Source organism: Ceratotherium simum, chromosome 15 (assembly GCF_057802395.1).
Source record: "Ceratotherium simum simum isolate JZ-2026a chromosome 15, ASM5780239v1, whole genome shotgun sequence".
Classification (NCBI taxonomy): Eukaryota; Metazoa; Chordata; class Mammalia; order Perissodactyla; family Rhinocerotidae; genus Ceratotherium; species Ceratotherium simum.
In genome coordinates, this window is record NC_141914.1 from 60,663,045 (window position 1) to 60,685,969 (window position 22,925).

The 22,925-nt window shown below is 42.7% G+C and overlaps 1 protein-coding gene across 1 annotated transcript in view; it reads right to left on the reverse strand.

The window, feature by feature from the left end:
• VEPH1 (ventricular zone expressed PH domain containing 1) overlaps positions 1-22,925 on the reverse strand; it is a 206,603-nt gene that overhangs the window by 109,202 nt on the left and 74,476 nt on the right. The window contains exon 6 of the mRNA XM_014796244.2: positions 22,026-22,235. Coding sequence (XP_014651730.1) covers positions 22,026-22,235 — 210 coding nt within the window. The remainder of the gene's footprint in view (positions 1-22,025; positions 22,236-22,925) is intronic.

The following is a 22,925-nucleotide window of genomic DNA, read 5'->3' on the forward strand; positions in this document are numbered from 1 at the left end:
CATTGTTTGTTAGGACTCACTAGGGCACAGTGCTCTGTCTGGGTGTGTGAGACACGCTTCCGTGAACTGGCAGCTAAGTGAAGAGATATTGATTCATTAAAGGATAACAACATTAGATGAATGAAAAATAAAGAGCACTGGAACATATTTCTGACAGCCCATTTCATATTTCGGCTCAACCTATTGCCAGGTTGCAGAAGGACACTTAATTGCTCTTGAGCCTAAAATTTTTTAGCAACATAGATGTTTTCATTCATGCAAGGGCTCCGTATGTGAATTCACGATATGCAATGCACCACAGGGGCATTTTCCATTCCTCATTTAAAGGCAAAAGCTGGATGTGGGGGTTCCTACCATGCGTCAGGCACTGTTTTAGAAGGTAGGAACACAGCACTGAAGAAAAAGGATAAAAATCCCTGCCATGATAATGAGGCAGACGGACAATAAACAAAATACATATGTAAAATAGATAGTGTGTTGGATGGAGAGATGTGCCTCAAAGAAACATGAAGCAGGATGCGGAATGTCAGGGAGTCCAGGCTCGAGCGTGCAGTCAGGTCAGAACAACAAAGTTCTAGAATCTAAAAACATTCTCAGTAACCATAGAAAACAGTTACAGTGCAATTGTGTGGCCTGATACAGAGAGGTCAGGAGACACAAGAACTGGGACACAGGAGGCGTGGCACTTTCAAGTCACTTCCTCAACTTCAGATTCCGATGCTTCTTCAGCAACTTGTTTAAGCCATGCCACAAATATTTCATTTGCTTATGTCAGAAGGGTCCCTATTGTTTCATTAAGAATTCTTCTCACTGTAAGAATTAGCAAGCCCTTTCTTTAAAGCACTTGTCTTCCTCAAGATGGAGGTGACTGAGTGGGTAGTCCCTAAAATCAAGATAATTCTGGGTGACCCTCAGGCAGCCAAACTGAGCTGAAGGGAAAATTAATCACAGTGTGGGAACAAGAAAATCTATAACTGCTCTGGAACTCACACATGATAGCAAGCCAACCGCACACGGTTTGTTCTGACACCTTGGAGCACGTCCATGTACCTCACAGGGGTACCAGATGTGACTTTGGATTAGAAAGTGTGATGTTGGGTAAGAAGAGGTGAGGAGATTCTGAGTTCCCTCTCTGCTCCATGATATTCTGTCTCTGGGGGGCCAGTGACTGCGTTTTTCTGCTTTCAGTTATCCCACTGTGGGGACAGGGGCAGCAGCACCTGTCTGCTTTCCTTGCAGGCCTAACCTCATCTCTCCTGACATAAATTGATCATTTCTTAGTAAAATAACAATAGCTGACCCACAGACAGCACTCAACCTAAGTGCCAATTCTATTCTACATGCTTTTTATGTGTTTATTCATGTAATCCTCCCAATAACACTATGAGCTATGTACTGTGATCACTGCCATTTCACAAAGAAGAAACTGAGGCATAGAGAGAAGACCCACTTGCTCAAGGTTGCGTTGCCTTCTGCCTCTAAAGCTGTGTCCTCACTGGCTATACCCCAGCCCTCCGTCAAAGGTCCCCCACCCACCCATGCACATATTTTTCCACTCCTTTTTCCTTCCTTCCTTCCTCCCTCCCTCCCTCCCTTCCTTCCTTCCTTCCTTCTGAGGAAGATTATCCCTGAGCTAACATCCAACGCCGATCCTCCTCTACTTTATATGGGACGCCACCACAGCATGGCTTGACAAGCGGTGCATCCGTGCGCCCCCGAGATCCGAACCTGCGATCCCTGGGCCGCCAAAGCGGAGCACGCGCACTTAACAGCTATGCCACCAGGCCGGCCCCTGCACTCCTTTTTTCTGTATCTTGTTTATCATCAGTTATGTGGTCCTTTTCATTTAATTATTTTTGATTTCATAATATAAACATCATAAATACTCTGTAAATACAAAATAGACCACGGGGCCGGCCAGGTGGCATAGTGGTTAAGTTCGCCTGTTCCGCTTTGGTGGCCTGGGGTTGGCTGGTTCAGATCCCGGGCACAGACCTACTAACCGCCCATCAGGCCATGCTGATGGGGCATCCCACACGGAAGAGCTACAACTCTACAACTATGACACACAACTATGCACTGGGGCTTTGGGGAGAAAAAAGAAAAAGAAGAAGATTGGCAACAGATGTTAGTGCAGGGCCAATCTTCCTCAAAAAATCCCAAAAAACAAAAAACAAAATGGACCACCAGGTCTCGAACTTTGGTCTCAGGACCCCTTTCCTCTCTTAAAACTTATAGAAGACCCCAAAGAGTTTTTGATTATCTGAGTTGTATCTATTGATATTTACTATAGATTAAGTTAAAACTGAGAAATTAAAAAAATCTCTAGACATGTTTAGTTGTCACAGCTGGGGATGGGAGGAAGGGCGGGTAGTAGCTAGTGGGCAGAGGCCAGAGATGCTGCCCAACATCCCACAATGCACAAGAACAGCCCCCCACAACAAAGAATTATCTGGCTCAAAGTGTCAACAGTGCCAAGGCTGAGAAACCTCGAGTTAAGTGAAACTGGCTCTTGTTTGTTTCTTCCTGCGAGTGTGTGGTGGTGAAGAAGACAACTGTAAAGACACTTTGGTGCTGCTGTCTTGATTTGTGCTAAGCCCCTAGCAGTTTTACTCACCACTGCTTTTGTCCTTTCAGTGCAAATGCCAACACAGTGAAAAAGGTCAATGATGTATGAGCATTCTTGTGAAAACAGCTGTGACCTCACAGATCACCTGAAGGTCTCAGGGGGCCCTGGACCACACTGAGACTGGATGAACTAGAATCAAGGGTCAGCAAATTTTTCTGTAAAGGACAATAGGAAATATTTTTAGCTTTATGGGCCATATGGTCTCCGTTGTGGGAAAACAGCTCCAGACAATAGGTAAGTGAATGGGTGTGGCTGGATTGGACACACAGGCAGTAATTTGCTGACCCTGAACTAGATTATATGCCTGCAAAATTGCCTTGGCCGTACCACTTATTTTTATTAGTGTTATTCATTTTGTTTTAAAATACTGCTACTCCTATCTCATAAAGCTCCTCTGTTATTGTCAGGATAACAGAATGTAACTGAGAAAGTGGCCAAAAATGACAAGGTGGTGCTTGGCTATGATGATGATGGTTTCCCTTTATTAAGCATCTCTGTGTGCCAGGTACTTGGCATCTGCTTCCTCACTTAATCCTCACAGCAACCTTGCAAAGTGGGTATCAGGATGAGGATACTGATGATAAGAGGGCCAATCACTTGACCAAGGTTACACATGTCATGGAGTCATTGCGGCAGAGCCAAGATTGATCAAGATCTGCCCAATTTCAGAGTTTGAATGTCCCGCTTTGCAGGGGCTAAGACTGTTTAGTGCAGCTTTGTATGCTGCAACCCTCCTCTCTCCTCCACCCACAGCAGACATCACTAATTGATGATAGCGTTCTTCTCTACTGAACCCTCCTGAGACCCTTTCTCAACATTATCCTCCTTATGAGTGTTTCTCAACCCTGGCTGCACATTAGAATGACCTGGGAAGTTTCTAGAACAATTCTAATACCCAGTAACAACCCTCCCCCCATTCCTATTTAATTTCATTGTAATGGGTGGGATCCAGGCATAGGAATTTTTTAAACCTCTCAGAGAATTCTAATGTGTAGCCAGGGCTGAGAGTCACCCCCCTTTTCTTCCTTGTACACTCCTATACGTGTCTTTAAACCAATTCAAATGTCACCTCTTCTGTGAAAGCCTCCCTGACTCTCCCAGCCAAAGTTGGTTGCTCCACCTCAGTGCTCCTTGGACCTCTGGCCATATCTTCACAAGAGCCCTCACATCCTTGCCTACAATTTATGTGTCAAGTTGTCTCCCTCTCCCCAGTGTGCCCCTCAAAGGCTGGACATGTCATGTTCATCTTTGTACCTCCAGTGCTTAACGTGTTCCCTGGCATAGAGTAATATTAATTAATTAATTAATTAATTAAACTACTTTCCTCTTTCCAGGATACGGTAATGCCTTTTTCTTTTTCTTTTTTTTTTTTGCAGGGAAAGATTTGCCCTGAGCTAACATCTGTTGCCAATCTTCCTCTTTTTTTTTTTTTTTTTTTCCCCTCCCCAAAGCCCCAGTACATAGTTGTATATTCTAGCTGTAAGCCCTTCTGGGTCTTCGATGTGAGCCACCGCCACAGCCTAGTTACCGACAGACGAGTGGTGTGGTTCCATGCCCGGGAACCAAACCTGGGCCACCGAAGTGGAGAGCTCTGAACTTAACCACTAGGCCATCAGGGCTGGCTCTAGAGTAACAGTTATTGTTGAAAATCACTACCAACACCCCACCACTCCTGGACACAACTCTGGCACCATGAGGTGGGGACACCTAATGCCTTTCAGTAAAATAGGACTTTTTATCTTCCTACCTCCTTTTGGGGAATGGTTGTACCTACAGATTTTTTTGTATGGCAGGATTTATACTGAGAAAAACTTGGGATGATTTCTGGCTTGGTGTCTTTATTAGTGTATAACGTTGAACATCTTATTTAAGCACTTTGAGTCTCAGTTCCTTCATCCGTAAATTAGAGCCAGCCGTTCCGTGGCAGATAATTTTGATTGCCTATCAATACTCGAATCTCACTCTATCACCTTCTTTCTTATTGGTAGAACCTCCAATCTGCCATAAAGTGAAAGTGGTTGCTATTCAGTTCCTTAGCCTTCTTTGTAACTAGGGAATGGGTATACGAATTTATTCTGGGCATTTGGACCTGCGAGAAGGTTTTCTGGGGTGGAAGACTGATGAAAAACATTTTCCTCCCAAATAAAAAGAGATATGTGGAAGGACACATGCCTTTTCTTCAACTAGACATTGCTGTATCTATGACATGTACTGCCTGGATCTGTGGCAGCCATTGCAAGCATGAGGGGGCATGCTTATGAGGCCAAGTCAATATACTGAGGACCGTGGAGAGAGGATGGAAAGAGCTTTGTCCTCAAAGACCCTTGATGACATTGTGGAACATTTGAATACACCTTAGGCCCACCATGTCTTCCAGACTTCCCGTTACATGAGATAATAAATATTCTTGTTATTGAAGCCAGCTTTAGTTGGGTATGCTATTACCAAACTCAGCTGACACAAATACTTTACGACATTACTCTGGGGAATAATGAAATAATACCTATAAAGGGCCTGGCATAGAGCAAATGATAAAAAAAAAATGGTAGCAGTCAATTGTCATCACAAGTATGATTTTTAATAAGATCTGATGATACCAGAAATATCAATGAACTAAAAAATAAGCCACTTGGTAAAGCCCTAGTGTTTTATTATAAATATTATTGCTTTCAATGCCAGGCATACTATTTGGCACATAGTAAACATTTAATTATTTTTTGACATTATTGTATATATGCTAGAAATGAAAGAATATATATAAATATAACTAAGTAATGAACCAGAACCTTAGCAGTCGCACTGAGGACGTCCGTGTGCCCCTCCTCTGTGTTTCTCCCTTCCTCTCTCCGAATACCTTCTCTGCAGAGAAACCAACATCAGGTTTGGAAAGCTATTTTTAATCAGTGGGAATATCTGGAACAGCCAACGTTCTACTTAACTGGTGATGTCCCAGTCTTTGTTCTATTATACTGGAAGGATTTTGGTACTCCTATTCTGCTATTTGGCATTTAACCTTTAAAATACAATTTCAAATATTCTATTGACTGAGGAGGTTATAGTCACCCTTTCTAGAAAATTAACGATGACAGAGTCAGTCATTAGAGACCTGTGCCACTGCTTTGCTGCTGGATTCCACTGGTCTGTCTGAGCACTGTGTTCACTTTCTCCCTCTCAGCCCCTGCTCAGACCCATCCTGGAGATTTACAGCTCTTTCGGAGACACCTTCCAGTAACAACCTAAACTCTTTCACTGCCTAAAATCTCCACTGGAAAAAGGGCTGATGAAGCATTCGGCTTTCCTGGGGCTTTCTTTACTGCATGCAAAGTAGAATTGGCAAGTAAGAGACTAGCAGGGTGAATAAGAGTATTGGCTGTGGAAATTGTCAGTAAACGTGCAAGATTCTTTTTGGATAAATATTCACAGAGAAAATCCCAGCCTCAGAGAGCAGAAAGGAGGTGGCACTGCGTGAAGCCCTCCAGGCTGGGCCTCGTCATCTTGGCCGCGGGGGTGGTGGTGTGCTGTCGCAGATCCGACCTGGGAGCGCCTTCCTGAGTTTGAACCCTGGTGCTGCGATGGCCTGTCGTGGACCTTGGGCAAGTTACTTAACTTTCCATGGCTCAATTTATAAAACGGGTTAATGGCAGTGCCTACCTCATAGCGTGGCTGTGAGGATTCAGTGAGTTAAAAACAACACATTTAGAACAATGCCTGGCACAAGGAAATGCTAGATAAGTGTTGGCTACTATTGCTTGAGTGTCAAAAATCCTACATGCAAACTCAGGCATACATGAATTATCACAAAAACTAAGACAAGCTGTCTCAGAAGCAATATATCCCCTTAATTTTTCCCTGTTAACTTACCTCGTGAATTGATAAAGGTTTGGAAGTTCTAGAAATGTCCCAAACCCCAATACCAGCTCAGTATAAGTAAATATGGACCAGTGTTTTGGTAACCTGCAAAAGAGTTTACTTAGAAGTGAAATATGCTCAACATTTTACTGACAAAGCCTGTTTCCCGTTTTAAAAATATTTCACGATTAAGTCAAAACAGTACACAACTTAAGATTTTCTTAGTGACCTGAACCCACTTTTAGCTCATAATCTATAGACAGCTAGATCTTTTTCTCTTTGCAACTATTTCCCAGTCTTTTTCAATCTTTTTCTGTGTCTGAAGTAAAAATATTCTACTATTGTAACATTTTCAATCCAGCAAAAAGTTGCTGTCATTGAAGGAGGCAAGGCAGTAATGGTCAAGCTATTCAGCAATCTATAAATTCCAAGATAATCAATTAATAAATTTCATTCTTTAAAAATTATGCTACCTAGACAAGGATATGCTCTTCTTAGCCTTAAAATATTAGCATAAAAATATAGACAAAATGCTTGCACAGTAAGTAGGCATCAAATGTTGTTAGTTTATCATGTTCAAAAGTTAAGATTCAATAATTTTTTTAACAGAACATTGAGAAGGCATGCTCCCTGAAGTCCTTTTTTGTAGAACAGTGTATAGAATAAATAAACAAAAACATTGTTAATGTCTCTTTTAGGCAGATAATCCTCCAATTTTGAGCTGATTTTTAAAATAGCATTCCAAAAAGTCACATTCCTCAATTCTTTCTTTTATCCTCTGACCATGCCTCAATTTTTCTGTCTATCAGCGTGGAGTAATTGAACATATTTTTCTTCCCATTGATAAACAAAAACTCTATTAGAATTTAAACACATTTACATATTCTAAATGGTCATTTAATCCAATGTAAATGGAATAAGTTCTCATACTTTCCTTATTATTTTTGATTCAGTTTGCATGATTTCAGGAACACAGTTTCTGTGGGCACATGGGAGAGTAATAAATCATGTCTAGTAAAACAATACTGTCTAGGCAAAACAATTTTTAAAAATAAGTCCCAGTAATAAAAGAAACAGCTGATGAAAACAGATGTATCCTTTGTTTTGAATGAGCCTCAAATTTTGTAACATGGCAAAATTAAGGATCAATTGGACTCAGTTCAACTCTATCCATCTGGCACAAAATACTAAAGTAAACCCCGCCTTTATAAAAAAACACAGGTATAATTTTTTGTATTTATAAAGCAATTATGGCTTTTATTTAAATACGGAGCTTACTGTGTCTTCCTCAAAAAAGATATTTGAATGAAATTGACTTAGGATTTCAAATAGAAATCAGAGAAAGTGCAAGGTAGCTTACCCTTTGCCTTACCATGTGATATAACAATGTAACCGTATAAATTATGTTTTTAGTAGGACTGATTTTTTTAAAGGACAGAAAACTGAACATGGTCTGTATAAATTATGTTTTTAGTAGGACTGATTTTTTTAAAGGACAGAAAAGTGAACATGGTCTGCTGTCAAATAAATTTTTCCAATTTAAGATTATTTTTCCCAAAATAGCATTCAGTGCGGCCACATTTATATTTGAAAACCCAAATCTCTCTCCATTTGTGCTGAGAATTTATTTTCCAGCATCTTTTCTTTGAATTGACCTCCAAATACTTACAGACGTTAAAGCTTGGAGAAGTCCATCTAATTGGAACTTTGAACATGGTGTTATTTTGTGGGCTGATAAAGGATTTAGAGGTTCTATAGTTCGGATTTACTCTCTAAAAACTGGGGGCTTGGGAACTTAGCCTCTTAAAGGTAAGTCTTTTGTGTGGGCTCAAGGGACCCAGAATGAATTACACTGAGCCAGAATTTCTTCTCCCACCACAACATGGTCCCCTCATGTAAATGACCTCTCATTGATTATCCTGAACAATGGTTCCACTATTTCTTTTGCTTCAATTAAGCAAACTTTTTGAAACACTGTTGGGGACTTGAGCATTGAAACATTTCTGGAGAACTGAGAGCAGCAGCCCATCTTTAATTACACAGTATCTGTTTGGCAAATGTGGTGTAATCACAGAATGACAGAAAAATGTAGTAACCACAGACCTTCTGGCCCAATCATGGAAACCATTTTGAAGAAACATACTTATTATGGGTCCAAAAAGAAAGACAAGAAATAGAAAAAAAAGAAAAAGAAAAAAAAAAAGGAAGAAAGAGAAATTGTGTTTGAGCCTTTTGCCAGGAAAAAAAAAAGTGCTTTGTGCTCGTTAGAAAAGGAACGGTATGGTAAGATTTAACTCAGTTGAGCTAGAATTAGCTCCAATTGAACTTTCCATAATTGACTCATTATGTAGTTAAATACAAGATGCCTATCTTTATTTGCACCTACTTATTTTCGTAAGAAATAGCCAGGATGTTTTATTTGTGGTAGCTGAGATGCAACTCCCCAAATATAGGTTAGACAGAAATATTTGGGTATTATTTCACTAAAGGGGAGAATGAAATGGAAAAATGCAGTTTGCAAAAATGTAAAACTCGCCTGAGACCGGTGATTTCCTTAGCTGGGAGACTTTGATCTAGTTTTTCTGGTCCCTTGCCTCTCAATCCCTCCAGTGCTCCCTTTTTTAGTTCCTAGATTTTGCGTGGATTAATTATTTTTGGTTTCATAGCAGCTATATTTTCATTGTAAACTGCCTTAACTTGCTGGAAGTAAGCAGGGCATAAATAAACAAGTAAATAAAAATGTGCAAACAAATTGCAGCTGATAGGATGGGGTTTTGAAGGTACATCTGGCCGGGGGTACTCAAAAGAAAAAGTGTGAAATATACTAGCCTGGAGAAAACAATTCCTTTCCAAATTGCTTTCTACTCATTTGTGAGCTCACCTTTATGTAAAAAACAGTGGAAATAGAGTAAAATAGGCTTGTAGGATTTTTAGATAGGGTTGCTTTGAGATCTTGAATGGACTCATGGTTTGTCTTAATCCATTCGGGCTGCTGTAACTGGGTGGTTTATAAACAACAAACATTTATTTCTCACCGTTCTGGAGGCTGGGAAGTCCAAGATCATGGTGCTGGTAGATTTAGCGTTTGGTTCCGTGGAGGAAGGGGGAAGGGGAGCTCTCACAGGCATCTTTTATATGGGCACTAATCCCATTATGAGGGCTCCACCTGAAACCGGCAAACAGCCATTGATGATTGAACAGCTAGTAACTACGGGGGATTGGAATTTGCCAACTCAAAATATGTCTCTGCCTGAAGGACATTTTGACCCCCACCCCCCTTAACTGACCAAAGGAGTTTGGGATGGGAGGCCTGACCCCAGAAAAGGCCATTACTATAGACATCTCCGGGTACCTGGGTGGGTCGTGCTAAATCCATTCTTAGTTCTAGTTACCCTTTATGAGAGACATTTACATTTGTAAAGAAAATCTCCATTTGCAAAAGTATCTTCTTCCTTGCACCAGGAAGAAGGGGGGATGGCCTTACCTAGAAACTTATCAGAATGGAAGGCAGGACTTAAATCTGCATGACAAACTTACTCAGTTGTTAACTGTGCTGTTTGGACAATATGCTATCTGACTCCCACTAGGTTCCTGTAGATGACGTCTCCCTGGAGCGTGGGTTACTATGGTAATGGGTGTTTGAACTATTTTTTTTCAGGAACTGAGCCCCTCGTCCACTTCACGCCAGACTGAGACCACCAACCCATCAACTGGGTCCTTTTGATGGCAAGAGGTTGGAACTCCACCCTCAGGGTTTGCTAATGCTGCCATTCTGTGAAGTTGTGTCCTACAAAGAAACATGAAGCCTGACTACGCTTGAGCAGATCATCAATTACCTCATCTCTCCTCACCTCCGATCATTTCAGACCACCTTGCCCCCTTCCCCATAAATACTCCTGAGTCCTTATTTTCGGGGAGGCGGATCTGAGACTTGTTCTCCGTTTTCCTCACTTGGCTGCCTTGTGATTAAACCCTCTCTCTCTGTAATCCCGTCATCTTGGTGATTGGTGACATAATCACCTCCCAAAGGCTCCATCTCCTCATACCATCACCTTAGGGGTTAGGTTTCAACATATGAATTGGAAGGGGGGCATTCAGACCATAGCATGGTTTAATCTTGCCATTTCTTGACAGGAGAACAGAACAGTCACGTTACTATATCTACTGTTTCCATTAAACTACTGTATGAGATACTAAAATCTATGCATCTTGCCTTCAAGGTCATTCTCACTTTCGAAGGGGGAGGAAGGTAGAATATTTCCTTTAGGAAATCTTTGTAAACTTCTACTGTTTCCTCTCATCACTCTCCTTCCCTGCCAATTTAATTTGTCCCTACCAGTCATGAAGGAGGAGTTGGTAACCAAATAGTGATCCAGGAATGTGGAGCTGACATAGAGAAGGTGGGCTCTGGGAAGTGTGAAGGAAGTAAAACTTGTATTAAAAATTAAAAAGTTACTACCTTAGAGACAGGCACCTCCACGCCCTAAGGATTCCTGGTATAGGGGGGAACGTTTATCGATCCTGACTGACTCTATTCATGAAAGACCCACCCTAAACTGTTCGGGGAAGAATTGAGAACAAGAGAGTGCTCCAGAGGGATAAGTTTGGGAGGGTCGGGGTGGAGGGGGTCCAGATGGGGACGCGTGTGTGTAACCTGATAATCGCTTCGCGCCGTAGCAATTCGCGCCATAAAATGTAACTGTTTAAATGTTTTAAATTAGCCAATCATGTAAGACCGCGCCAACCTTTTCCCGCTTTGTGCTTCCAAACCCTATATAAGAATTTGCCCTTTAAGGTCCGGGGTCGACTCCTCTGTCTCCTGCGAGAGACACGTGTCGACCCGGAGCTCCGCTTAATAAACCTCTTGCGTTTGCATCAAGCTCGGTCTTCTGTGTCTGTGGGTCCGCGCCTTCCCGAGACTGGAGTTGGGGTTTCCTTTTTGGGATCCTACAAGTGATTTGAAGGAAGAAAGGGACTTTTGAATGAGATAGGGAGCATCGTCACAGAGAATGCTACCTACAGCTGAAGGAAGCTTGCCCTCCAAAGCAGAAAGCAGTAGAAGGTGGAGCCGGAGAGAATGGGGAGAGCAGGAGGAGCTCAGTGTAATCCAGGGACTTCTAAAATCACCCATTCTGTGTAAATAAAGATTTCAATGATGTGAAATAGGAAAGTTTGTTTTCTATTTTTCTGGGTGAACTGCCAGATATTTGAAACTCTATGGGATCTCCATAGCACTGAAGGTTGGGAAATATTACCTAGATCATGTCCATTTACTTATGTTCTGGGAACGTTTATTTTCCAGTCAACTCAAATTTATTAATCTTACATAGCAACAACTATTTCCTTATCTACTTTAGATTTATTTATTACTTAACAAGAAATAAACTGATGTCAAGATGCCCTTCTCAGTGTAATTTCTTATGTGAATTTACATGAATCTACATGAATACATGTAGATAACAAGAATCATTCTGGTTAACGCTAAAAACCATAACATGAATATTTCAGTGCAACAGTCCATTGCTGATCAGCCACCTGTCAGATATATCTTTTCTGAGGGGCTTTAGCTTGGTCCATGCAAACCAGTACAAAATTCGCAACTCCTACTCACTGCAAAATAAATCTAGGCTTAAATTTTTTGATAAATAAATCCCTGGAGGATACTACAGCAGATAAACCCCACAGGGGCTGGATCCTTGAGACCAGTGCCTCTTACACTTGCATGAGCATACACATCACCTGGGGATCTTGTTAAACTGTAGATTCTGATTCCACTTCCCAGCTAATGCCCAATACTGCTGGTCTGGGGACCACACTTTGGCCCCCACACTGGAAGCAGACTGACAGATCCTGAAAACCAGTAGCCAACGCATATGACTGGAACCCAATATCTATGGTTTTCCTGGCCATCCACAAACACAACCTGCCCTGTCATCAGCTGCCACTTACTAGTACAAGGCACTGATGCTCAGTCATGTTCCAGTCTCCACAGAACAGTCAGCAAGCATCTGTGGGCCACCTGCTATGAGCCCATTACTGGGATGGGTAGTGCAGGGGGCACAAGGAAGTGTAAGGTATGGTTCCTTCCTTCAGAGTGCTTAGAGTGTTGGGAGAGTGTGTATTCACACACTAAGTGAACAGAAAGCACATGCAACCAGAAGATGCTCCCATGTTACAGATGTACACTCTCAAGTGTTCAGAGCACAGGGAGATCGCAATGGCCTGGGGAGGTGTGGATATGCCTTTTCCTTGGATTCGGCTCCCCCAAAGCAGACAGACCCTGAGATGATTTAAGTCAAATCATCTCTCTGGAAACTGTAGGAGACCAGCAGGGGAGTAGAAGAGTGAGACAGAGAAGGGAAGTAGCTCAGAAAGGGTGGCTGGAATTCTGGGGAAAGTTTGTCTCCTTTGGGGAGTGAACCCCAAGGCCTATCATTGGTGGAGGGCTGCTGGGGTAGCATTAATTCCTCGCATGTCTACCCTACCCTGCGTGTTAGCAGAGTGGCTTGTGAAGGTGGGGAAAGCCACAGGCAAAGAAATGCAGGTGCTGACAGTTGGAAGTAGCTGGTTAAGCTGAAGTGATTTCAGTCTGAGGGCTAGGGCCGGGAAAGGACTGCTGCAGTCTAAAAAGGGCAGCAGGGCTGGAGCTGGAATCAGCAAGTGCTTCATCCTCTCAATCCGCTTGCTGCCAATGCCCAGTTGTCCTTTCGTGTGAATCCAGGATTTATCCACTCTTGAGCTCAAGGCTGGAAGGGGCAGTCACTCAGTGGAAGCTTTCTGCTTTTCTTCGGGCAAACACACTAGCCTCCTTCCTCATAGATCCTAGTGTGTTAAGAGAGTCAGATGGTCCCCCTCTGAAGGGAGGAGATCAGATCTGTGTGGACCAAGCTCACCGTCTTGGGACTCAATCCTGAGGGGAGACTGGTCAGGCAGAGGCCTCTTCTAGGCTCTCCTGCCGCATCGCAGGGTTTGCCAAGCTGCCCTGCTCACAGAGCAAATGAGGGCCCTCTGTGGATTTTGTTCGATTGGCCTAAATTACAGTTGAATAATTACAAGACATTGTTGAAAACTGTTGCAACATGTAACTTTTGTAACTATTATTTACTACTCTATGCTTGCAACCATTTGTGGGCACTGTTTGTCCTTTTACCAGGCTCTTTGGTTTCTTGGGAACTCTGAGGTACACGGTATTCCTTTACTTGTCTGTAAGATGAAGGGAAACCAAATATCATCCCAAGGACACCTGTGCATGGGTGATGACTAAGTTTGGAGAGAGAAGGTAGAAGACAGGAATATCAGCTAATCATTGAGGGGTTTTCACAATCTGGCCCCAGTCTACCATCCAGCCTCGTGTCTCTCCCGCTCCTCCATTGTTCATTCAATGCTCCAGGCACTTGAAACACTTCAGGGTTTCCAGGAGACTCAAGGTCTTTGCCTAGCTGCTTGCTATTGCACGTGCTGTGTCCTCTGGGGGACACCTTCCTCCTCCTCCACTGACATAATCCTGTCACCCGAAAAGCCAAGCTTATAACACTCTCTCAAACTTCCCCGTGCAAAGTTAGCTGCTTCCTTCTTGATCTGGTTCAGAATTCAGTAGTAACAGGCACCAAATTAAACTCGAATCATCTGTTTGTACGTCTCCTTCACCCCCACTCACTGTGAGCCCCTCTAGGGCAGAGAGCATGTCTTTCTCTCCATGTCTCCATCACCCGCACCGGCTCTTGCACTCAGAAAGAATCAGCAGCTCAACTCTGTATCATTGAGGGAGGGAGGAGATGGAAGATCAGCACTGTTATTTGAAAGCATATTTTGAATATGCTCCAAGTTTTTTTGTTTTTGTTTTCTTTACACTCTGCAAGAGGTTTATTGTTAATATTATTTACAATTAGCATGTAACATTTTTAAAATACAAAAAACAATAAAGCTATTTTCATTTTAGAAAAAGAAATCTTCCCTAATTGACGACAATTCTGTAGTACGAAGTAGCAGCCCGCTGGCACAAACCAAGGCTTGAGAAAACCAGTCCCTGAAGTCACTGAGTCCACCAAAGCTTGAACTCACTTCACCATCGTTGGGAAATTGTGGTTTTTAAGTCACAGGTCCTTCCTCTTGTAGAATGGCCCCAGATCCTTTGGTCTTGATTTGCAAGTTAAAGGCGCAAATCGTCCATCCAGTTCCTATTTCACAGGATGTTTTTCCAGTCAGGGTGAGGACAGGAATGTGTTCTCAGTTGCCTTTGTCATTCTTTTCCTTTTCCTCCTGAAAGTGTTTTTGTGGAAGGCCTGCCGCATGTCACAGAAACGCGACCTGGGCAAGATGGGTGTCGTTTCTTTACTTGAAAAGTATCCAGGACTCTGAGCCCAGAGAGGATGCAATAAACACGCCCTGGTGCTTGGCGAGCATATTCCAGCCGGTGAGAAAAACAAGGCAGAGGGCACAGGATTTAACACCCACTGTGGCAGCGGCTGCGCTGGAGGGCACGCCATGTGGCTCTCCACAGGTGCAGATTGTTGGTCTCCAGCTAAGGAAAACAACTGCCATAGCATCCTTCCACGGGCAATGAGACTTCTGCAAATGGCATTTAAAGCATCTCATCTCTGTTTCCACCACATGGGTCTCCTGCCTTGTAGGTCTGGCATGGGGGAAACACGGCTGTGGATTGTGTGCTGCGTACCAGTGCCTTCTAATAAGGCTAGATCCTAATGAGGATCTGACTATTAAACTAAAATTGTTTCAGTCCATATATTTGAGACTTAAGTAGATGGACAGATGAATTCAATTTGGCCTCTCAAAAAAATCAAAGCTATTCCTGAAGGAGTCTCTCTTCCATGTTGACTCATGTTAGCAAAGACGGCTATAATAACCCCGATACCCAGTCACGTGGGCTGAGACCACTTGCATGGCCGAGAGAATCTAGTGAGTAAAGAAAATGAAAGAAAGAAAAGAGTCTGGAATTGAAACATTCTATTTCGGTTCTCCATGGACAAGAAGAGTCAATCTAGCCTGGGTTTAATTTAAACCACTTCAGATTTAGTTAATGAGAGCATATAAAGAAATTGCTGCAAACTTATCTGAGCTGTTTCTATAGGTGGGGAGCTGGGGACCACCTGCTCTTTATGGAAAGCAATGCACTTCCAGTGGCCCCAAGGAAACAAGGCCTATTTTAAATTATAAAATGTTTACAAAATGTGGCTTTATTATTGTTTTTGTTACTCTTATTCCCCTCAGCAATAATGGTCTGCAATATAAATATAAAGCAGATAGACATTCCACTCTGAGAAAAAAATCTACATATACCAGTTATTTCCCAAAAAGAAAAAAGAGATAGCCAGTCTGCTTTACCCCTTTACTGAAGCATGCCGTCATCTATGGTACCTCATTCCCTTTCTGTCTGTCCTTATTTTGACTTGTCGCACGCATATCCATCTATTCATTCATCCATGCCCCCTCCTCTTTCCTCAGAGAAGCAGGGAAGAGGCGAGCCATTTACCTGGTTGCTGTCCTCCCTAATTTCAGTCTGTTTAGGCTTAAGATTCAGTTTCTGTCCAAATAAATGCAATGAGAAAGCCTTGGGCAACACTGAGGGAGTAATACATTAAAGTGCTGACATATATTGAACGTTTACCATTTGCCGGACACTGTTCTACATGGTTTAACTCATTAAATCCTCACAACAAACCTATGTGAATAATATTGCTATTCCCACTTTACAGATGAGGAAACAGAGTCAAAGAGGTGATGTAACTTGCCCAAGGCCGCACATCTGGTAAGTGGCTGAGTCAAGATTCACACCAGGGCAGTCTGACTCTTGAGCCCACCCTCTTAGTCGCCATGTTGTACTGTATGGATGTCCCCACGGTGAGCACAATCATTCACGTGGTGGATCTTTACACAGACATATCCCGGGCGGTCACCACTGCTCGGTATAGGTGGTGAATGATGCTCTGTGGAGCTGCCCTTGAACCAGTTTGCTGCCTGCTGAGCCCTCATATATGAAAACCTCTTTTCATGATCCGCTCAGTGTCATCTTTCTCTTAAGTCACCTACCAAGGAGCCAAGATCTTTTGGAATCATAGATGGATATGTCCCATCACATACTTTCTGGTTATTGACCCCATGTCTCCTGTCAAACTTATCCTTATCTTTCATCTGTTAGATATCAGAGATAAATTGTGTAGGCTCTGAAGTATCAACAGCCCTCTCTCTCTTAATATTTTCTTCTCCTTTCTCTTAAGTTATTATTATGTTACCTAGAAGAATTAGACAGAGACTTGATTGAATGAAAGTGGCTAGTGAGAATCCAACCTTCAAATTTTTAATTAACAGTACTCTCAAGTATTCATTCACTCTTCTGGCCACAGGTGAATTCGGATGGATAAGGTATGATTCCTTTCCTCCGGGAGTTCAGAGACTTATGGAGAAGAAATTGACATGGACAGGCAAATTACAACATGGCAAGTCGGTATGACATTTGAGATAGAACCAAAATGCAGGGAAAGTCTAGAGGGAGGTGACCAACTGCCTAAGGGAACTGGGAAGTCTTACACAGGAGGCGACACAGGAGGAAAGATAAGTAGGAGAAGGGGTAGGGACTATCCAGGCAAAAGAATAGGCTGAAGATCATGATGTAGGTCAGAGCAGGTGTGCTCAGGGAAGGGTGTAAAATGCTAGTAGACAGAATGTAGAGGGACGGAATAGCCTGGACAGGTAAGAGTTAAGGCTAGAGAGGAGGCTGAGGCCAAGCCAAGGAGTTTAGATGGTTCTCTGTGGGCAATAGATGAGCCAGCAGAAGATGTGTGCAAGGAAGAAGCATCACACATATACTTTTAGGAAGAAAACTGGTAACTATAAGAGATGCATTAGAGGGGAAAGAAGCACATTCCTCTCTCATTAGCCTTCTCCAGCTATGCAGGTTTTTATTATATTGCTGCTGCTGCTGCTGCTGTTGTTGTTATTATTATTAGTTGAAATGCCTCAAGCACTTACTATATGCCAGGCACTGTGCTAAGGGCTTTATATGAATGATCTTGTTGTATATTTGCGGATGGACCCTTCATTAGGAGCTACTAAGATGTCATTTCTGCTGTTGTCTGCAATCTTCTCATGTGAGAAAGACAAAAGGGCCTGTGTCTTTTTGCCACGTTGAGGACATTTCTTTTTTTTTTTTTAATTTTTATTTATTTATTTTTTTCCCTCCAAAGCCCCAGCGGATAGTTGTATGTCACAGCTGCACATCCTTCTAGTTGCTGTATGTGGGACACGGCCTCAGCATGGCCGGAGAAGCGGTGCGTTGGTGCGCGCCCGGGATCCGAACCCTGGCCGCCAGCAGCGGAGCGCGCGCACTTAACCGCTAAGCCATGGGGCCGGCCCGGGACATTTCTAATAAAATAATATTTCTCATTTATGCATGTGCTTCCACTAAGCATACCACAGAAGTGGGGTGAATCCCGATGAAGAACCAGCTGCGTCTTTCACTGGACAGTGCCAGGGAAGGCGTCCTCAGGGACAACAACTCATCAGGTGCCCCAGAAGGCGTTTCTCCACCCTTTGGTCCTCCCAGTTTCACTCTCCATCCAATGGATGTGGTTTGGATGCCAGTACACGCCTGAAAATGGCTTGCAAGTCACTGTATAGCCTCCTATAGTCACACAGCACTATGAGGCCATTAAGCATGGTTTCATTTAAATTTGGGCAAAAAAAGATCCCTAAGATAATATGGGAGATAGAGAAAATAAGAATCTGAAGGTTTTATTTTTTGTTTTATATATACAACTCTCCTCTGCTGGGTCCATGCAGACCCAGGAAGAATTCTGATGCTCCTGTTAAGCTGTTGAAAACAGTTGGCCCATCCAGATGGGCCCTGATTTGAAAGACAGGCGCACCTGATCTGGATCCCCGTAGCCAGTCCTGCAGTTCTTACACCTGGCTGCAAGCAAGCACGGAAGGTGAGGCATAAGTCGATTAACAACTTGTGCAATTGATTCTGGGCTAATGCTACCCCGGAGGCTGTCCCGGGCCTGAGGACTGCCTACCTCCAGAAGACTCCTCTCTTCCTCCTAAGGATCAAACAGTGCGGTTTGCCAGAAGCCAGGCAACAAGGGAAGGATGGAACAGTAGGCTCCAATTAGTTCCAGACTGTGCATTTCAAAAAGTTGGAGCAAGATACTCAAAGTTGAATTGGCTTTTCGGCATTTCCCAAATCTCTTAAATCCTAGCAACGAAATCATCTGATACTTGGAACTCCTGAATACGTCTGAAAATTTTACTTTAGTGTCAAAATAAAATGTTTAAATTAAGTCATTTTTTAAATGAGACCAGGATAGTTTGAGAGAGAAGATCCTAGGGCCTGAGGTCACTAGGGTCCTGTGGCTGCCTTATCATCAACACCCTAAGCATTTCCATGTCTCATATAGTCCCATGTCCCTTTATCTCCCCACGGACCAAGCTTTCCACACACAGAGCACTGGGGCCTTTCCAGGGCAAAGTTCCTGTTGCTCCCTCTGTATAGCAATTTCCTCTCCTGTAGGTGCCCAGGACCCCACACTCCATTTCTGCCCTCATACCCACCTCACAATGTACATCAGTAATGTCCTGTTTCCTTTTGGAAAGAGGCTGAGTAGAAATTTATCTTGCCTGTTGGTTTGATCTTTAGGAATATGGCTTCACAAGATTTTTTAGCAAATTGAACAGGTTCACTCAAATTAAGCAGTTAATAGCTGCTTAGACTACTATGCTTTTTCGTGGGACATCTGAGCTTCAGCATTCTTTAAAGCTAAAAGAAGGCATTAGAAACAACAAGAAGGGGCATTATTTCTGAGTAAAGGAGCCTGACTGACATAGGTAATTTTGTTAGGCTGATCCTCAGTGAAATGGAATAATGGAATCAAAGAAGATCAGAGCCAGAAGGGAGGTAATCCAGTGCAAAGGTGTTATTTTTGAGGAGAGAAAACAGACCCAGAGAACTGAAATGACTTGATGAACTGCAACAAAGACATTGTTTGTCCTCCGTCATTCTTTCTGCCTCTCTCTCTTGATTAGCTGGGTATGTGGCCACCGGAATCCAGATTACAGGTTCCAGCCTCCGTAGCAGCTAGGTATAGTCATATACAGCTTTGTTCAACGGGATATAAACAATAGGTTGTGTTTGACTATCTAGAAGAGTCCTCCTCCCCTTTCCCCTTCCTGTTGGCTGAAATACTGACTTGATGGGTGGAGATGAGTAGCCATCTTGGCCCATGAGATGGAAGCCATGTGCTCTCTGATGTGCTCAAGGATGGTAGAGCAACAAAGTAGAAGGAGCCTGGGTTTCTGCAACGTGGAGTTCTCGACTGACTGCCTTCTAGACTTCTTTGTGTGTGAGAGAGATGTATATCCTTGTTTAAGCCACTGTTGCTTTGAATTTTTGTGTTACACTCAACCACACCTAATCGAAACTGCTATATCAGCAATCTGGAAAAGTTTTAATTGATTACCAATGACTTGATGGAGGAAGGCAGGATGGGTGATGAACAAGGCCTGATTCTAAGTCTAAGAGAGAAAATGCTTTAAATATATATAGGGATCTCAAATACTGATCTACAAACAGCTGCAGCAGAATTACTCTGGCAGAGGGTCCCATAAATCCAGATTCCTGGGTCCCTTTCTTAGAGATTTTGATTTAGTAGGTATTCTATGGGAACTAAGAACTTATATTATTAATAAAGCTCCCCATGTAATCCTGATATGCAGATACATTTGGAAAGTATTTGATCTAAAATTGTTCTCTGCTGAGCAGGTGAATCAGAAGCACCAGAAAAAATTTTTTCTCCCCCAAACATAGATGCCTCCATGGGCACATGAGAATGAGCGATTGAGAGAGAGGGAATCTTTTGACGTTCTTAATTCTGAAAAAAGTGATTCCTCAGGCTAGTTGGATGCCCTCTCCTTCTCCCTGCACCCACCTGGAGTCACACAAATGTCACCTAATAGACCATTCTCTCTCAGGTTAACCTTAGTTCAGACAAACCTATAGTGACATAATTGCATGTGGCTAGTGGTTTTTTTTTACAGATTACATTTTCTTTGGGACATTTGACTAAATACACTTCCAATGTGCATTACTACACATTAGTGAATCATAAATGTATTTGTGAGCAAAAGAAGTACCATTAAAGTGCAGGAAGAGTGCACTTTTTAAAGATTCCAGGGCCTTGCACATCAGAGGTTGCATTTTCTGGTCCATTCAAAACCTGCAAGGTCAGCAGATTCGGTCAACCAGCTGTCAGCAGAAGTTGGCCTGAAAGCACTTGGGCTCACTAGCAGGTTCTCCTGGCAGCAGAGGTGACAGCAAGGGAAAGCGTGACCAGAGGCAGATCATGGCAGGGAGGCGTGACATTCCCAACAGCAGTGGATAGAAAGGGATTCTAGTAAGCAGCAGTCTGTACTAAAGCAATCCTCTTACAGGATCCACCCTGTCGTTGATGTGTGCAGGCTGCCTGGGAGCTCAGCTCTCCCACCTGCTTCTGGGAGCTGGAGGAGAAAGGCCCTCCACCACGAGGAAGCCGGGACTCAGGGGGCTCTCCACAACTCTCAGCAGAAACAAAATAAAACAAAACCAAAGACCCATTTTAAGACAAAATTTGAAAAGAGTGCCACGGATACCAAAGATCTAATTCCAACTGCGTCACCAGCTAACCCAGCCTGAGTCTGGATAAGTCACTTAACCTTTTCAGTTTTCTCCTGTGTGGAATCAGGGGTTGAACTTGAATTATGAAATCCCTTTTAAGAGTTGTACAATTTCATATTTATCTTATAGCTAATTATATTAAATGTAAGTGGGTGAAAGTAAAACGTTCCCTCTCTCAATGATAGATTTGCTTTTATTTTAAAAAAACAAAAATCCCAAATCTCAACATAAAATCATCAGACAGACACGCACGTGTGTGTGCACGTGCACACACCTTTCAAAACTGAATTTCTGGAAAATCTTTCTTAGTCACCTAATCCTCACAAACTCTGATAGTATCCTGTTGTCTTGTTGAAAGATTCCATTATGCAAATATTTAGGCTAGAACTTGTATACATGCACAAAGGTTCATTTCACTCTCTCAACTAACATCATCCAGAGGGCTCAAAACATCCCAAGTGCAGGCGCTTATCAACAGGCCAGCCATGGGCTCCTGTTACTAGGTAGTCTCTGAGACCTCATTCCGTGCTGGCTAATGGTCTCCTGGGTTAAGCAGAGCTGTTCCCAGAAATGAGATGAAACTCTTTTATTGATTGTTGTTATTACAAAGCAATCTTGAATATGTCATAGTGCTCTCTCCATGTTAACCCTTCCCCTTCCTTAGGTGACACTCCTAAGGAAGTAACGAAATCCTCTCTTCCTGAACCTTCCATGTAACCCTGCTGCAATGTGCCCTTGACCCAGAGGTTACTGTCCATGCAAAAGGTTTGGAAGAGAAATAGGAGTTCTCAGAAGTCCCAGGACAAATCTGTAGGTCCTAGAGCTCCAGCGGATTAAGTGCAATGGAATTTAGGGAAATGGAGAAGAAAAAGTGCAACTTACTTCATCTACATGCCCAACGGCTCCATAGATTCTCGCCATTTGTCCAATGAGATAGGGGAATCTCTCACCAGTCTCTTTCAGCACTGGAAGAAAACTGTTCAAAGCCTCTGGTTCATAGCCTGCTATCTCTATGAGGATGTTTAAGATGACATCATTATGGGTTGAATCCTTCAAATGCCCAATTAGAAAAGGAATACACTTCTTAACCACCTATAAAAAGAAAGGTGAGGAGGAGGTAAGAGAGAGAAACAAAGAGAAAATTTAATTGAATCAGAATCAATCTAATGTTTTTGATTAAATTAAATCTGAACTCAACACATTCTGGGATTATTACCCTCATTGAAACTCAAGTAAATCTCTTATATATGATATAAATGAAAGTTAAGAGAGTAAATCCTAAGAGTTCTCATCACAAGCAAAAAAATTTTTTTCTTTTTTTTGTCGTATCTATATGAGAGGATGGATGCTAACTAAACTTATTGGGGTATTCATTTCACAATATATGTAAGTCAAACCATGACGCTATACACCTTAAACTTATACAGCGATATATGCCAATTATATCTCAATAAAACTGGAAAATAAATCTCCCAAGTTTGGAATTTAAAATTTACAATAAAATTTCAGAGGCTTCAGTTTCTTTTCTTTTTCTTTTTTTTGTGTGTGGGGGAGATTAGCCCTGAGCTAACATCCAATGCCAATCCTCCTCTTTTTTCTGAGCAAGATTGGCCCTGGGCTAACATCCGTGCCCATCCTCCTCTACTTTATATGGGATGCCGCCACACCATGGCTTGACAAGCGATGCGTCGGTGCGCGCCCGGGATCCCAACCTCCGAACCCTGGGCCGCTGAAGCAGAGCACACACTTACCTGCTGCGCCACAGGGCAGGCCCTTCTTTTT